The sequence below is a fragment of the Eretmochelys imbricata genome, chromosome 6 (genome assembly GCF_965152235.1).
Source record: "Eretmochelys imbricata isolate rEreImb1 chromosome 6, rEreImb1.hap1, whole genome shotgun sequence".
Lineage (NCBI taxonomy): Eukaryota > Metazoa > Chordata > Testudines > Cheloniidae > Eretmochelys > Eretmochelys imbricata.
The window spans coordinates 82,424,436-82,441,821 of record NC_135577.1 but is presented as its reverse complement, the minus strand read 5'-3'; the positions used below and the strand labels follow the sequence as shown (position 1 = coordinate 82,441,821).

Genomic DNA, 17,386 nt, shown 5'->3' with positions numbered 1-17,386 from the left:
TTCATGCAAATCTCCCCGCCCTCGCAAGCCAACGCTTGCGGTCCCCCCAGCCCGGGAGAGCTCGCCCCGCTGCCACAGAAAAATCCCCAAGCTTCCCCGACTTTCTTCGCGCTCTGCCTCCAGGTATCGTAGCCTCTGCCCTCCGGGCAGCAGCGGGAGCAGGGCAGCGGCCAGGATGAAGGCGGCTTTGAAGGTACTGCGCCCGGGCCGGGGATGCTCGTGGACCAGACAGGCGCTCTCCCGCCTGGAGGGGGCCGGCTCGGGGCGGGGAGCGCCGGGAGGAGGCTGAGGGCGGGGAGAAGAAAGCCTCGGGTGAGGCGGGAGGTGCGGACCCCAGGTGTCCCAAGAGAGAAGCGGGAAGCGAAGAACTTGGCGCCGTGCGGTGGGGTTGGGGCTTAGCTGTCTTGAAGGGAGAAACGACGCGGTCCAAGGGCGGGGGTGAGATCCCTGGCTGGCGGCTAGAGGGAGGCGGGCACCTCAGCCCTCTCCGGACACTTGGGAGCCGGGCCGGCTGCTGCTCCGGCGGCCGCCGTGTGGTGGCTCATGGCTGCGCCGCCTCCTCCCTCCCCCCGGGCTCGCAGCGTGCGGCTCGCTGACCGCCGCCTTCAGTCCGCAGCCAGAGCCAGCAGCGGCGGCGGCGGCACCTCGGCTGGGCTGGGCTCCCCCCTCGCTGTGGGCGTCTCGCCGCCTTTTCCTGTCTGCATCCGATTCCTCCCCCGCCCCCCGCCATTTTCACCCGGGAGCGGGGGATCTGCACCGCGCCTGGGGCTCCCACCAACTTTTCACGCCGCTGTGTCTCTCTGCCTCTCTCCTCCCCGCCCCTCTCTCGCCACCCCTGCTGCTGCTCCTGCTCCTGCGGGAAGTTTTCCATGAGCGCCCCTCCGGTGATCCGGCCGCCCAGCCCTTTGCAGCCGGCGGCGGGGGCTGCTCCCGGCGGCGGCATCTCCTTTCACCTCCAGATCGGGCTGAGCCGGGAGCCCGTGCTGCTGCTGCAGGACTCCTCGGGGGATTTCAGCCTGGCGCACGTCCGGGAAATGGCTTGCTCCATCGTGGACCAAAAGGTAAGAGGGGACCCAGAGGCGGAGCTCCCGCCCCAAACTCTGCACCGCTCCCAGCTCGCGCCCTCCGGCGCCTTCGGAAATTCCCCGCTGCCCAGCTGGTCCCCCGCCGCCCGGGGGACTCGGCACCGGGGTGAAGACAGCGATCGCGGCGCGAGACTTCCGCTGGCCCTGTTCTCCCCGGCTGGCCCAGTGCACTCGTTGTGCAAGTCTCGCTCGGGACGCCGGCCGGGCCGGCTGGCTTGCTGTTCTAATGGCTCAGATGCCATGCGGGCAGGGCCCGGTTTACAAGCCTCCCCTCCATCAGTGCGCTTTGGAGGGGTGGGGTGGGGTGGGGAGGAAACTGGTGGGGGCTCCTAGGGGCTGGCACCATAACTCCCTCCAGCAGCCTCGGTGGCGGAGGAAACTTTCCACTTTACAAACCGGGAACCAAGCCAGCGGGCAGCGTTTCACTCGGTCTCCTTCCCAGGCAGGCCATGTCCAGCAATGCAGGCGCCCTCTGTCCCCTTGCGCTCTGTGCCATTTGATGCAGGGTTTAACCTTGCGAGCTGACACACTTGTCATGTATTATGTGACACTTTAATGTGGGGCAGCTGGCGTCTCTAGAGGACAGGGGGCGATTTTTCTGCAGCTGGGCGGTAACATGATAGGGAGGGTAAACCTCAGATCTATTGCCCTACGTCCCCATCAAACGCTGCCAACAGGCTAAACAAGCTCTTTTGCCTTATGAAACGCTTGGCTTTTAAAAAGCATTTTGGGGACAAATTGAGCTGGGTGAAAACGGAAGTGATAAGTGGCAGGCGCCAGTCTGTGCAATAAAAGGTATGTGTGGGAGAGGGGGGTCGCTGGAATGAGCTGGTGCTGAATTTCAGCCTTGGGAATTGGCAGGTGACCTCTGTGTAAAATGAGGCTAATTGAATCACTCCCTGTCAACAGCCCTTCTGAGCTTTGTAGTTGTAGAACCAGTGACTAACTGAAGTCCTGTGTAGAATGCTGAGCAGAAATCTTTGTCCCAGGAAGTTATGAGAAGTGACAAACTTTGTAAAGCGGACACAGATTTCCTTGGTTTGCTTTTCATTTGGAATTCTGGTATAATTATTATTCAACTTGAAATCTAGTAAACTTCACAAAATGACTTAAAACTAGTTTCAGGTGTTACATCTGCCATTAGCTCCCTCCACCTCCCTCATTGGTAAACCCATCTAAATTGGCAATCACACATTTTCAAAATAATATTTTTCTCTCTCTTCTGTTGGAGTGTGAAAGACCCACACAAACAGGTGACTCTGACTATAGAGGGAAAAACAGTGAAAATGATGAGACATGGTGTTGTCAGATACCCAGAATAAACTGAAAGAGTAAGGAAACCATTTCTCTCTAATTTTTTCATTATAATGATCTCAGATATAATAGGTAAAATAATTTCAGGCAGGGGTGTGTGTGTATTTTTAAGTTGATGGTCTCACTTTAAGTCTTGGTGTAAATCTTACAAAGTTTCCTTAAATATGATGAACTTTTCCATTTTGTTTATTACAGTGTATTTAATAAACATGGTTTCAAAATAGTTTGAACATGTCAGCTTGGATTTTTAAATAACTACTTTAAAAACGCATTTTAAGAAGAGGTTATTTGTTTTGATATGCACACTTATTTAATTAAATTCAATATGGAAAACATACCCTTTTGTTTAATATTACAGTGTTTATTTTCAAAGCAATCTGCTTCCGTCCAGCTTTGAAAGTGCTTTTATCCATTCGACCATTCATAACTTATTGTACGGGAAATAATGGAAACGTACCTAGATCATTGCATCCATTGTTCATAGTTTTGTGTCCAGACTAGCATATTTATTTAATCTCTTTGAATTATCCCAGTGTGTGATATTTTGTGTCTGCAACATTATTTCACAACAGTATTATGTTGCCTAAAGAAAGACTACTAATTTAAATAAATTGGTTCTCATGTCTGATATACAGTTTTTAGTAAGAACTGGCATAAAAATCTTAAACAGTTATATTTTGTCACCTTAACTTATAACTTCATTTGAAAAAGAAATAGACATTGAGGAATTTTTCTTTGTAGTGTCCTCAAATGTGGATCTCTCTCATTCCCAAGGTCTGTCAGAGCCCCAGTTTGTTGTTCTTCAGGAGATGCTGCAAAGGTCATCTGTTTTTCCAGGCTTTGTGGGGATAGAATAGCCTGAGGAAGGGGAATTGTTGAAGAAAGATAGTATTGTTGCTAGTGGCTTACATCTTTCTGGTAAAGAGTAATTTATAAATTCTTTGTACTGTGGGAATTTTCCCACCCTACAAACACCTACATGGCATAACTTTATTCGCATGAGTAGTCTCATTATACACAATATTATTTGCATAAGCAAAGTTACTCTTTGTTGTAAATATATGTAGGATTGAGGCCTTAGTTTTTATCTTTTAAAAGATTGCACAAGCATCTCGAGCTATTGGGTAGAATATTTCAATATGTATGTCTAAATTAAATGTCTTCTGTTATCATAAAGTTAGTGTACAAATATATGAAACTGATGGCTGTATACCTGTTGAAAGCACACTAGCAGCAGTGACTACAGTGTCAACATCTTGCAGTTGATTATACAAGAATTCTGAGATTCTTTCAATTACGAAAGAAATGAAAAACGTATAATAAAGGCTAATCTAACAAAGAACAATTCAACCTTTTATGGAGTAAGTGTCCCCTCAACTCCTTATTTTCTGTATATTTTTATTCTGAACTATTTTATGCTCAAGAGCTTGAAAGAAGGTTTGTTTTTTATTAAGAGTATGTTTTCCTGTTACCTTACCACGTGCTTGTTATTTCTGGAACAGCCTGGAACTGTAACTTGTTTAAATTTTAAGCATTTCCTTATTTTTCATATTACAGGAAATTGTAACTTGCTTGTCAAGGTTAAGAAGGAAATTTCACGGAAGTGACTGTTGTACTGAAACATCACACTGTTCTCAAGTACTTTTGTGCCTGTAAAGTAGGTACCTACTACCTACCAAGCAAGTACTATGATTTATGTAATCTGTTCCAAATTTATGCCATGAGGCATTAGACTGGGATCCAGGAGATAAAATTGAAATTAATTTAATTACTCATTTTTGGTTGTCATATTAGACTGTAAAACTCTGCTCTCCCTCTTTTATGGTGATCATAAACTCACTCTAGCTATAGGGTTGCTCACATATGTCTCCCCTAGATTAGGCCACGATCCTGCAGGAAAGTCTATGCAGACAGACAACCCCTGTGCCTGTACAGAGTCTAACTGAAGTCAGTAGAGCTGTGCATGAATGCAGAGGTTCACTTGTGTTGGGTCTCACTGCAACACTGGTGCCTTTGTCCCTGATCCTGTAAAGATTGATGCGTGTTTAACTTTATGCAATGTAAGTAGCACTATTAAAATAAATGAAACCTCTCACAGTGCATGAAATTAAGCACATGCTTGTAGGATCAGGCCCAAATACACATGAACATGGGGTTGTGTTCATGTATATGTGAGTAATGATAGTATCTGAAACATAAAGATTAAGGTGTTTTGACTTTGTAAGAGAATATGGTTACATTAGCAACTAATAATGTGAATGGCATGGGTAGTGAAGGGAAGGAAAAAGATTGTTGTCAAAAGTGTATTGTTCTGTGTTGGCCACAGAAAGCGCTATTGCATGAGTATCATCCTGAGATAGTTAGATGGAGGGGGGAACATGTTGACCTTTTAGCAACACTATCTCAGCAGGGTGCAATGTTACATGTCACTTGGCAGCATGAACTCAAACATCTCTAAATCTGTTAAGAACTGCTCTGAAGCTGACTAAGTTGAATCCCCTGGAATGTATGTGGTTCATAGCTAGAACTGCTAAAACAAAATTCTTCAGGATTGTTCACGTTGGGTTATTTGTTCTTCATCTGAGGTGGAGTAAAGTCGTCAAAGTGGTGATACAGTTGAAAAGGAGTGAGAATTACCAGAAAATGTCACTACTTGACTTTTAGAATATCTCCTCCATAAGACTGAGAAAATATTGCAAAATTAAAGTTTTGTTGTCTGTAGACACAGAACTTGAATTATTGTCCTTTTGGGGTTTAGCTGAACACAATAGAATGCTTCTTCAGGCTGAGGTTTACGGGAAAGCATATAGCAAAATGCAGCAAGACTATACTTCTTAGTTGTTCTAATCTACCTAATCAGGAAATATCTTCACAATTTTCTTCTACATTTTTTCTTAATGTTTTGGCAGTCATTAAGAAAGTAAGAATCTCTTATTTTGTGCCACATTCTGATAAATACAATGGGGGGAAAAAGCTAAATTTTATTCAAGTTTCTGAATAAATTATCTGAAATTATTTGTTTCTGTTAGTATCTAATGTCTTGTGGTAGTGTGCTGTTGTACTGTTGTTTGATTGAGACAATTCATGTATTATTGCAAATAAAAATGCAGCTTATTGGTGGGGTAGTCATAGAAGTTATTGTGTCATTTTGCAAGCTTTCAATCCTCAAGTGAATACATTATTTAGTTCTCTGACGTGAAGATGTGGATTTTTATGAGATATAACTGTTAATATTTTAGCATCAAACACTGGCTGGCTCATCGTTTTTCCCTATGGATGCTATAGGCAGCAGTAGACTGATGGGCGCAACTATTGGTTCCCAGTCTTGTTTTTTCCCAGGCCCACAGAGTTGACATTCCTCAAGCTCATGTGTTGGGCTGTGGATGAACATTCCAGAGAGTTCAGCAGTCATGATGTGTGCCTTGTGTGTTTACTGCACTGCCTCATATTGGATCGCTTCTGGGATGAGTGAGTAATCTGTGTCAGTGATATATGTGAGCCCTCAACTGGGCAGAATATGGGTACAGCTAATGCTACAGAAGGTTAATTTGTGTCTGTTAAAAAGTGAGGCGAGACAGATTTTGGCCTTTGTATGGCATACAACTTTATTCACGGAGCCTTATAAATATAATCAATTACAACTTTGCAGTATTACTGAATTTCCACAATAAAGAATGTTGTAATTTTACAAACAGACCATTTAGTAACAGAAAAATGGAAACAAAATAAAACAAAGGTAGAGATGTATTGCAGCCAGAATAATGCACCCATATACATTTTGATGTAGACATTTGCTGTTAGCAACAGGCATCTGAGTAGTAACAGACTGGACCTGGACACTTCTCAAGAGTTGCTGCACCCAGGTACCCCACCTTTCATGAACATATGATAAACATAATTAGCTGCAGAAAGTTACCTGCTTACGGTCTTCCTGGCTGTCTTTGGTCAGGGGCACCTACTATGTCCTTAACATTGTTTGCCACCGTTCTCTAATCAATGACCTGAATGGGGAAAAGGCGCTTTTATCTAAGGAAAAATTTAATATTAAAAAGTGCTTTCCCTTGTCTACAAGGGTTTTCAAACAGCCCCAGAAAACACATAGGGTTTTTTTGTTCCACTGTGCATAAACCATCCTAAAGTAATGAAGAGTTTGATAGTAGTCAAATAAATCCCTTCCTAGGGGTGGGAGTTAAGGAAGTGAGGTTAGTAGAGAGACAGACAGAGAATTGCTTCTTTGCCTTCTCTTTTAATTGCAGTGAAGGATATTGATATATAAGGATATTTAATTGCAGTGAAGGATACTCAGAATCAAGAGGATTTTCCCCTCTGTGAACAAAACTCATAGCCTTCCACTAAGCATGCAAGCGTGAGGGATGCCTATGTTTGCTACACATTAGGGCAGTGGTCCCCAACTTCTGAGGGTCGTGCCGCCCCTTACCCCTGTCTGCAACCCCCTAACCCCCCAAGCCGGGAGCGGGGCCATGACTTGGGGCGGAGGGTGGGTTGGGGGAACGTGGACGGGGTAAGGGGGCTGAGGCTAGGGCTACAACTGTGGGTGAGTCTGGGGCCTGCTGGGGGCAAGGGCCGGAGCAGAGCCACAGCCAGGCTGTGGTGGGGGCTGGCAGCCGGACCCATGGACAGGTACGGCTCCACTCCCAGCCTTGCCACCAGCCTCAGAGTCACGGCCAGTGGCCGAGGCTGGGGACATGGCTGGAGGGTGGACCGGAGCACAGCTGGGGGTAGGGAAGGGCTGGGTAGTGCTCCCTCCCCAACCCTGGGGGAGCTGGCCTGGGCCCCCTGCCCCCCTCAGAGGGTCCTCCATGCTCCCCTAGGGGGACATGCCCCACACTTTGGGAACCTCTGCATTAGGATGTACCTACACCCCTTATCTTGTCCTATAGAAGAAGGAATGGATATTCCACTCACCTACACATATTCTCTGGGACCTTTAAACAGATACAGACAGGTAACAAAGCATTGAATCCCCATTGTGACAGGTATGACAATTTCCTGCAATATCCTTGGAAGGCCTTATTGTATTAAGGTGGGCTGGGATTGTATGTAATTTCCCTAGGGGCACGATGTGACAGACGTGAGACCTGGGACATGTAAAGGAGTTCAAGAGACTATATTGAACTGTGCCAGATAAGTATGAACTTTCTAGGACAGTAAGTGGATTTCCTGGGGAATTCCAGGGGAATAGCTAATGCAAATTCCACATCTCTGATTATGCAAAAACCGAGCCTTTTGAAGCTATGCCTTGAGGAGAGGCCAACTGCCTGCTCATTCCCTATTATGGAAGGCAAGATCAAAGACCCGGGCTGTATAAATGGATGATCTGCCCATACTTCATTCTGGTTCCTGATCTAAGGATTTAATTTGAACTTTTAATCACGGGGAAAACACAATTTTGGGGTGTAAAAGACTGACATCTACCAGAGTCTTATGTTGGAGTTCGAGGTGGTCTTTGGTAAGCTTTTTAGCATGCATGTAGGTTCATTTATTGTTTTTATATGCTTTCTCTGTAATGTTTTTATTTTAAGAATAAAGGTGCTAGATTGGAAGTAGCTGTGTGATAATTTAACTGCTGGCAATACATAGGGTTGCCAGGTGTCTGGTTTTCGACTGGAACAGTCGAAAAGGGACCCTGGTGGCTCCAGTCAGCACTGCTGACCAGGCTGCTAAAAGTCCGGTCAGTGGCCCAGTAGGGCTAAGGCAGGCTCCTTGCCTGCCCTGGTTCCATGAGGCTCCCAGAAGTGCCCGGCATGTCCGGCTCCTAGGCGCAGGGGTGGCCAGGGCGGCTCTGCATGCTGCCCCCACCCTGAGCACCAGCTTTGCAGCTTCCATTGGTCGGGTACCGTGGCCAATGGGAGCTCTGGGGGAGGCGCCCATAGGTGCTGGCAGCATTCAGAGCCTTTGGCCCCTCTGCCTACGAGCCGGACATCCAGGACGCTTCCGGGAGCTGCCTGAGGTAAGTGCCACCCAGCTGGAGCCCGCACCCCAACTCCCTGACCCAGCCCGAGCCCCCTCCCGCACCCCAAACCCCCTCATCCCCAGACCCACTCCAGAGCCTGTGCCCCCATCCAGAGTCCTCACACCCTCCCAAACCCCAGCCTCATGCCCCAGCCTGGTGAAAGTGAGTGCGGGTGGGGGAGGGCGAGCAACAGAGAGAGGGGGGATGGAGTGAACAGGGGGCGGGGCCTTGCAGAAGGGGTGGGGTGGGGGCTAGCGGCAGGGCAAGGGTGTTTGGTTTTGTGCAATTAGAAAGTTGGCAACCCTAGTAATACACTGATCATAGCCCAGAGAGAAAGCAAAGCACATGCTGCCTTTTAAGCAGACTGGTTTGCTGGGGATATTGCAGTGTAGGGCAGAGAGCTCTGCAGCCTTAAAACCCTTAAAACCCCTGGTCAGAAAAGAAGGAGATGTAGGTCTCCACCCACCCAAGGTGATAACTGGGAGCTGGAAACCTTTAAGTGAGTGCCTTCATGCGACCATGGAGGAGAGTACAGGTACAGTTATCCTGAAATTGTGACACTCTCAATGAACTTTCTGATCTAACTTGAGCCTTTCATTCAGAATCTCTCTCTCCTTTCTGTGTACCTCCTGAATAAACAATCTAGGTAGCCTTTTTTTTCCCCTGTTTCATGAAATACTCCATCACATATAGGACCTTTTTTTCTCATACAAAATAGATACCTAATTAAAACTTAACTACATATATAATTTCAAATAGGAAATATTCTTTTTAGAGACAAATCAACAGTGTACTTATCTGATACAGAAGAAGAAAGTGGAGATGTATCTGAGTCATGGATCATTTTTCCAAGAGCAACATAGGCAGAGCTTCAGTATATAGTATAACGATATTATTGCAGGTAAATAACATTACAATTAGTTTACAGATAACAGAATTGATTATAAAATGATTGGATAGATTTGAAGTATAGAAAGAACAAGATCCAGGTAAGTTTTGAATTAAGCAGATAAATATGATCCTTTTTTAATTGGTCTTTAAAAGTTTTTTTAGTAGCTTTGAGAGATTTCTAAAGATTTGAAAGTGTTAAGATCTAGTAAAAAAAAAGATCCAAAGGCAAACCCAGAAACTATAAGCCAATGTATGTAACAGTAGCTTTTTGAGGAAATTATTTTAAGGAATGTGGTGAGGGAACAACTGGAAAAAACCAGTTAGATTAACAGGAGTCAGTTTGGATTAGGCAAAGGAAATAGTGGGGTAAGTAACTTTTGTGGTGGGGTAGTTGTATCCATGCCATGATACGCAAGGGAAATTTGGTGGGTATAGCATAGTTATATCTTCTGAAAGCATTTGACATGGTTCCATATTAGAGATTAAAAGCTACAAAAAGGAGAGTCATGGAATGTGAGGTAGTAGATTGAGTAGGTTTATCAGCAGAACCATTGAAACTGTTGCAGGCTTGAAAGGGGTTACAAATGGAATATTCCACGTGGTTGTTTTAGTAACTCTGTACATTTATATATAATAATTAGGGCTGTCAAGCGGTTAAAAAAATTAATCACGATTAATCACACTGTTAAACAATAACAGAATTCCTTTTAATTTAAATATTTTTGGATGTTTTCTACATTTTCAAATATATTGATTTAAATTATAACACAGAATACAAAGTGTACATTGCTTGCTTTATATTTATTTTTTATTACAAATATTTGCACTGTATAAAACAAAAGAAATAGTATTTTTCAATTCACCTAATACAAGTACTGTACTGCAATCTCTTTATCATGAAAGTTGAACTTACAAATGTAGAATTATGTACAAATAATACCTTCATTCAAAAATAAAACAATGTAAAACTTTAGAGCCTACAAGTCCACTCAGTTTTATTTCTTGTTCAGCCAATTGCTCAGACAAACAAGTTTGTTTATGTTTGCAGGAGATAATGTTGCCCACTTCTTGTTCACAGTGTCACCTGAAAGTGAGAACAGGTGTTATCATGGAACTGTTGTAGCCAGTGTTGCAATAAATATGTCCTGTCATGCTTCAATCACCATTCCAGGGGACATGCATCCATGCTGATGACAGGTTCTGCATGATAACAATCCAAAGCAGTGCAGAGTGGCATATGTTCATTTTTATCCTCTGAGTCAGATGCCACTATCATAAGGTTGATTTTCTTTTTTTGGTGGTTTGGGTTTTGTAATTTCCGCATTGGAGTGTTGCTCTTCTAAGACTTCTCAAAGCATGCTCTACACCTTGTCCCTCTCAGATTTTGGGTTGAATGCTGTAGCTATCTTTAGAAATCTCACATTGTACCTTCTTTGCGTTTTGTCAAATTTGCAGCAAAAGTGTTCTTAAAATGAACATGTGCTGAGTCATCATCCGAGACTACTATAACATGAAATATATGGCAGAATGTGGGTAAAATAGAGCTGGAAACATACAATTCTCCCCCAAGGAGTTCAGTCACAAATTTAATTAATGCATTATTTTTTTAACAAGCATCAGCAGCAGGAAGCATGTCATCTGGAATGGTGGCCGAAATATGAAGGGGCATACGAATGTTTAGCATATCTGGCACGTAAATACTTTGCAATGCAGGCTACAAAAGTCCCATGCAAATGCCTGTTTTTGCTTTCTGGTGACATTGTAAATAAGAAGTTGGTCCTATTATCTCCTGTAAATGTAAACAAACATGTTTGTCTTAGCGATTGGCTGAACGAGAATTAGGACTGAGTGGACTTGTAGGCTATAAAGTTTTCCATTGTTTTGTTTTTGAGTGCAGTTATGTAACATAAATAATCTATATTTGTAGGTTGCACTTTCACGATAAAGAGATTGCACTACAGTACTTGTATGAGGTGAACTGAAAAATACTGTTTCTTTTATCATTTTTACAGTGCAGATATTTGTAATAAAAAACAATATAAAGTGAGCAGTGTAGACTTTGTATTCTGTGTTGTAATTGAAATCAATATATTTGAAAATGTAGAAAAACTTCCAAAAATACTTAATAAATTTCAATTGGTATTCTATTGTTTAATAAAGCAATTAAAACAGTGATTAATGACAATTTTTAATAGTTTTTTTATAGTTAATTGTGTGAGTTAACTGATTAATCGACAGCCCTAATAATAATTATTTCAGTGTGAGTTAATTTGAGAACAAAATTTCAGATCTCAATGCAGACTTCTTTTGCTTGTTCTATGGCTGTTTCCTTTACTGAAATCCCATTGACCTTGCTGGGAATTCCACATTCTTAATATTAAAGGGATCCAGACTATGGAGGAGAACTTCACGGAGAATTTTGCCTACAGTTTCCATATGATGATGAAGTTGGAGCTAGAGTATATAATGGGGGCAATGCAACCAGATTAAAAAAGACTGGCATTACTTAGGAGACTTGCTCATTTGATGCTAAATGCAATTAAATGTAGAAAGGTTTATGATAATTATTATATACTGGGGATAAGGAACCTATCATCCAGCAGATAGAAAAAGATCTGGGGGTTATTGTGGAAAATAATGGAACTAAGGGGCAATCACTATAAAGACAAACAGTATACAAGATTTTATTGGTGGTGTGATGGATTGTAAAACTCTCACTATATGAGACATTGGTTAGACTCCCATCTGTGGAACTGTATGCAATAGTGGTCATTGAACCATATGAGGGAAGTTATTTCCTTGAAGGCAGTGCATTGTAGAACAATAAAAATGTTTGAAGAGCCTAATTTATAAAAGAAGATTAAGGGTGTTGTGCTTGCACTTGCTGGAAAAGCAGCAGCTGAGGTGACTTAGTACTCACTTAAAGATGAGCAAGTGACTTCTAGATTTATTTTTGGAGAAGGAAAAAATTAATGGGTAAGTGTGGGGGGAGGGAGAGGAGAAAGATGAAGTTAAGTTTAAGAGTGAAAGACTGGAATATTAGGCTATGTGATCCTTCCTGGTTTTTATGAGAGTATGATAATTTGACCTCATGTCCTCTAAATTGTGAATGATACCTGGATATGTTTTCTTGCATGACTTCTAATATGTTTCTGTGTTACTTTGAAAAATCAATAATAATTCTGAAAAATCTTAGCAAAAATGCAGTAAAGATGGAAGGAATGTTCATCACAAAATGTTAAGTTACTTGTTGTCACATATTTTGAGCAACCTCTAATGTCAGTTTTTTGCCACCTAGTTAAAACACTGGACATATATTGGCCTTATTAAGATCTGGAGGATCCGGGTATAGAATCGCACAAATATAGGGCTGGAAGTCATCTATTTCTGCCCCACATGCTGGGGAAGGATCAAATACACCCAGACCATCCCTGACAGATGTTTGTCTAACTTGTTTCTTAAACCTCAAATGAAAGGCATTCCACAGCCTCCTTTGGAACCCTATTCCAATGCTTAATTATCCTTACAGTTAGAAAGTTTTTCCTAATATCTAAACTAAATCTTCTTTGCTGCAGGTTCAACTGATTACTACTTGTCCTACCTTCAGTAGAGAACAATTGATAACTGATCTCTTTATAACAGCCTAAGGGTTTGAAGACTGTTATCAGGTCCCTTTTCAGTTTTCTTTTTTTCAAGACTAAACATACCTATTTTTTTAACCTTTCCTCATAGGGTCATGTTTTCTAAACATTTTATCATTGCTGTAGCTCTCCTTTGGATGCTTTCAAGTTCTTCTACATTGTGACATTCCCCAGGGTACAATCTGGACTGATGGACAGCTGTGTCCCCTCAATTCTGCAAACTGGGGTGCCTTTTACACTGCTTTGCTCTGAGAGTAACCACTCCTGGTCAGCTCACACACAGCTTCCAGCATGTAAATCTCTGCCAGCTATATTGTAGGAGTGCTGTAGTCATGAATTACACTGGAGGGTAACACAACAAACTCCCAGTCCTAGACTTTCCTACAGAAATGTGTATCTTACACTGCTCAGTACCCTCCTGGGCAATCCAAGTTTATATAAAGTCCATCATTTCATTAATAGAAAATTATATGCACAATTCTTGTTATCCCAAATGAAGTTTTCCGAACACTTCAATCCAAACACACACTGGTTTAGATAAAACAATAAAACAAAGTTTATTAACTACAGAAAGATAGATTTGAAGTGATTACAAGTAATGAGACATAAAAATCAGAATTAGTTACAAGAAAATAAAAGATAAAATTAATATCTTAATATCTAATTTAACAAGCTAAATAAATTTGAAGCAAAGGCTTCTCTCACCACGTGCTCTAGCAGTCTTACTAGCTGGAATCCTCTCAGCCAGGACTCCTCCCCCAGTTCCGTATTAATTTCCTTGCCTTTCAGGTGTTGGTATTGCTGTGAGTAGAGAGAAAGGGAAGAGTACCTTGGGGTATCTGTTCCACATTTTCATACTTTGAGAATCCTCTCCAGCTGAGGTTCAGGAGACAGAAGACCTGGGGCACCGGAATCTCAAGCTGTTTCTTTGCCAAAGTGTAGATTTCTCTCACTCCTTTTTTCCTGCCGAAGCATGGCCACTTAACCAGATGATAGTCCATTTGATTTTGTTGACACCTGGGTGATGCATCAGTTTGCCTTTTGTCTTTGAGGAACTGGTTTGTGTCAGCTTTTCCAAACTTGAAACATATCTCAGTAATGTTGTATAGTAGAATCTTATAACTTTACATACAGTGTTGCCACACATATTTTGCCAGGATAATAATGATCAGCAAATTATGAGTTTTCAAATGACACCTCACAAGGCCTCTTTGTACAAAATTTATCATAGTTTTGTAAAAGGGGTGAACATAAGCGTACAGACTGTCACACATCTTTCTTAAAGTGTAGTGCCCATAAATGAACATAATACTCCAGTTGAGGCCTCATCAGAGTTGACTAGAGTGGGATAATAACCTCCTATGTCATACATCCGACACTCCTGTTAATACATCCCAGAATGATATTAGCCTTTTCTGCAACTGCGTCACATTGTTGGCGCATATTCAATTTATGACCCACTATTTTCCTTCCTAAGTGTACTACTTTGCACTTGTCTTTTTTGAATTTCATCTTTTTGAATTCAGATCAAATCTTCAGTGTGTCAAGGGCATTTTGAATTCTAATCCTGTCCTCCAAAGTGCTTCCCACCCCTCCCAACTTGGTGTCATCCACAAATTTTATAAGCATACTCCCCAGTCCATTACCCAAGCCATTAGTGAAAACACTGGATAGTACCAGACGTTGGACTGATTCTTGTGGAATCCTACGAGATATGTCTTCCCAGGTTGACATTGAACCACTGATTACTCTTTGAGTATGGTCTTTCAACACTTTTGCACCACCTTGTATTAATTTCATCTAGACCACATCTCCCTAGTTTGCTATGAGAATGTTATGTGGGACTGTGTCAAAAGCCTTACTATAATCAGTGTCCTGTCTACAACTTCCCCTTATCCACTAGGCCAATGACCCGGTCAAAGAAGAAAATTAGGTTGGTTTGTCATGATTTGTTCTTGACAAATCCAGGTTGGCTATTACTTATATCCTCTTGTCCTCTAGGTGCTTACAAATGGATTGCAGTGTTGTTGTAGCTGTGTTGGTTCCAAGGTAATTAGAGAAACCTGAAGAAGTGCTTTGTGTAGCTTGAAAGCTTGTCTCTTTCACCAACAGAAGTTAGTTCAATAAAAGAGATCACCTTACCCACCTTGTGTCTCTCCAAATTGATTGTTTAATTTATTCCAGTATCTTTCCAGTTAGGCTGAGTGGTCTATCGTTCTCCAGGGCCTCTTTGTTCCCTTTTTTAAAGATGGGTACTCTGTTTGCCCTTCTTCAGTCAGCTGGGACTCATCCATCCTCTAAGTTCTTGAAGATAATTTTTAACTGTTCAGAGATTGCTTGTATATTTTAAATTAATTTCCCTCCCCACCCCAGTTGTTTGACCCAAAGTGTAGGTGTGTTTACTTTAGCTATTACACCCACCATTTCCAAAATCTTAGTATAACTTTGAGTCTATCAGACTCAGAAGATGTTATATTTTTGCATCTTAGTATTGCAGGGTAACTGATGGTTTAGTGTATACAGTAGAATTGCAGAGTTACAAACACCTCAGGAATGGAGGTTGTTCTTAACTCTCTGAAATGTTCGTAATTCTGTACAAAACATTATGGTGGTTCTTTCAAAAGTCTACAGCTGAACATTGACTTTATACAGCTTTGAAACTTTACTATGCAGAAGAAAAATGCTGCTTTCCCTTTAGAATCATAGAATATCAGGGTTGGAAGGGACCTCAGGAGGTCATCTAGTCCAACCCCCTGCTCAAAGCAGGACCAATCCCCAATTAAATCATCCCAGCCAGGGCTTTGTCAAGCCTGACCTTAAAAACTTCTAAGGAAGGAAATTCTACCACCTCCCTAGGTAACGCATTCCAGTGTTTCACCACCCTCCTAGTGAAAAAGTTTTTCCTAATATCCAACCTAAACCTCCCCCACTGCAACTTGAGACCATTACTCCTTTTCCTGTCCTCTTCTACCACTGAGAATAGTCTAGAACCATCCTCTCTGGAACCACCTCTCAGGTAGTTGAAAGCAGCTATTAAATCCCCCCTCATTCTTCTCTTCTGCAGACTAAACAATCCCAGTTCCCTCAGCCTCTCCTCATAAGTCATGTGTTCCAGACCCCTAATCATTTTTGTTGCCCTTCGCTGGACTCTTTCCAATTTATCCACATCCTTCTTGTAGTGTGGGACCCAAAACTGGACACAGTACTCCAGATGAGGCCTCACCAATGTCGAATAGAGGGGGACGATCACGTCCCTCGATCTGCTCGCTATGCCCCTACTTATACATCCCAAAATGCCATTGGCCTTCTTGGCAACAAGGGCACACTGCTGACTCATATCCAGCTTCTCGTCCACTAGGTCCTTTTCTGCAGAACTGCTGCCTAACCATTCGGTCCCTAGTCTGTAGCTGTGCATTGGGTTCTTCCGTCCTAAGTGCAGGACTCTGCACTTAACCTTATTGAACCTCATCAGATTTCTTTTGGCCCAATCCTCCAATTTGTCTAGGTCCCTCTGTATCCTATCCCTGCCCTCCAGCGTATCTACCACTCCTCCCAGTTTAGTATCATCCGCAAATTTGCTGAGAGTGCAATCCACACCATCCTTTATTTTTTAAGTAGTTTACGTTTAATACAGTAATGTACTGTAGTTGCTTCTTTTGGTCTCTGCTGCTGCCTGATTGTGTACTTCTTTTCCAAATGAGGTGTGCGGTTGACTGGTCAGTTTGTAACTCTGGTGTTCGTAACTCTGAGTTTCTAATGTATGTTGTGTTTCAGGCAACTGTAGTAGTCCCTGAAAGACATTTTGGTATTGTACAACTAATGCTTCTTTGAAAATGGGGCCTTAGTGTGTTTTGTTCCCATTCTTCATACTTGGCTGAGCTCAGTGAAAACTTCTTTGTCTAGTAGTAGTGTAATAATGAAAAGTCAAAAAGAAAAGGAGTACTTGTGGCATCTTAGAGACTAACCCATTTATTTGAGCATAAGCTTTCGTGAGCTACAGCTCACTTCATCGGATCTGATTTTTTTTCCCTTGGCTGTTGCTGCTGTGAGAATGACTTGTGCTACAGGTTCTATCCTGGAGCTTCTGTATAGGCTCTTAGAATAAGAGCCTTCTTGTTTTGACTGAACCCAGAATCTGCCTTAAGATATGTTCTGATAAAATATTTGCTCCAGTCTCAGCATCAAGCTTAAATTTTATACGTATATTCCTTGTATAGAGAGTTGAATATCAAGCTTCTGGTGGGGTAGCTGCATGAGTATTGTCATTCCATGATTCTGTCTCTCCAAGGTGTGCAAACTGTCTGTTTCAGCCAGAGATTTGTACCCTTTCCTTTGAGGTGGCTTCGTTGCTCTGCTCATGTGTGCAGCGTGAACCCAATTTCATTGTCACATGTGGCCATGAACAGGACATGTTTGTTGTGCTTTACCACTTTGTGAAACAGGTTTTTTGTATGATGTATATGCACAGTTGACTAATGCAG

The 17,386-nt window shown here is 42.5% G+C and overlaps 1 protein-coding gene across 2 annotated transcripts in view; it reads left to right on the top strand.

The window, feature by feature from the left end:
• Nucleotides 1-543: 543 nt before the first annotated feature.
• The window catches only part of PRKD1 (protein kinase D1), a 299,918-nt gene continuing 283,075 nt past the window's right edge, over nt 544-17,386 (top strand). The window contains exon 1 of one of the 2 annotated variants that reach the window (XM_077820323.1): nt 544-1,061. In XM_077820323.1, coding sequence (XP_077676449.1) covers nt 870-1,061 — 192 coding nt within the window. In that variant the 5' untranslated portion in view covers nt 544-869. The remainder of the gene's footprint in view (nt 1,062-17,386) is intronic. The other variant, XM_077820324.1, reaches the window with a different exon arrangement.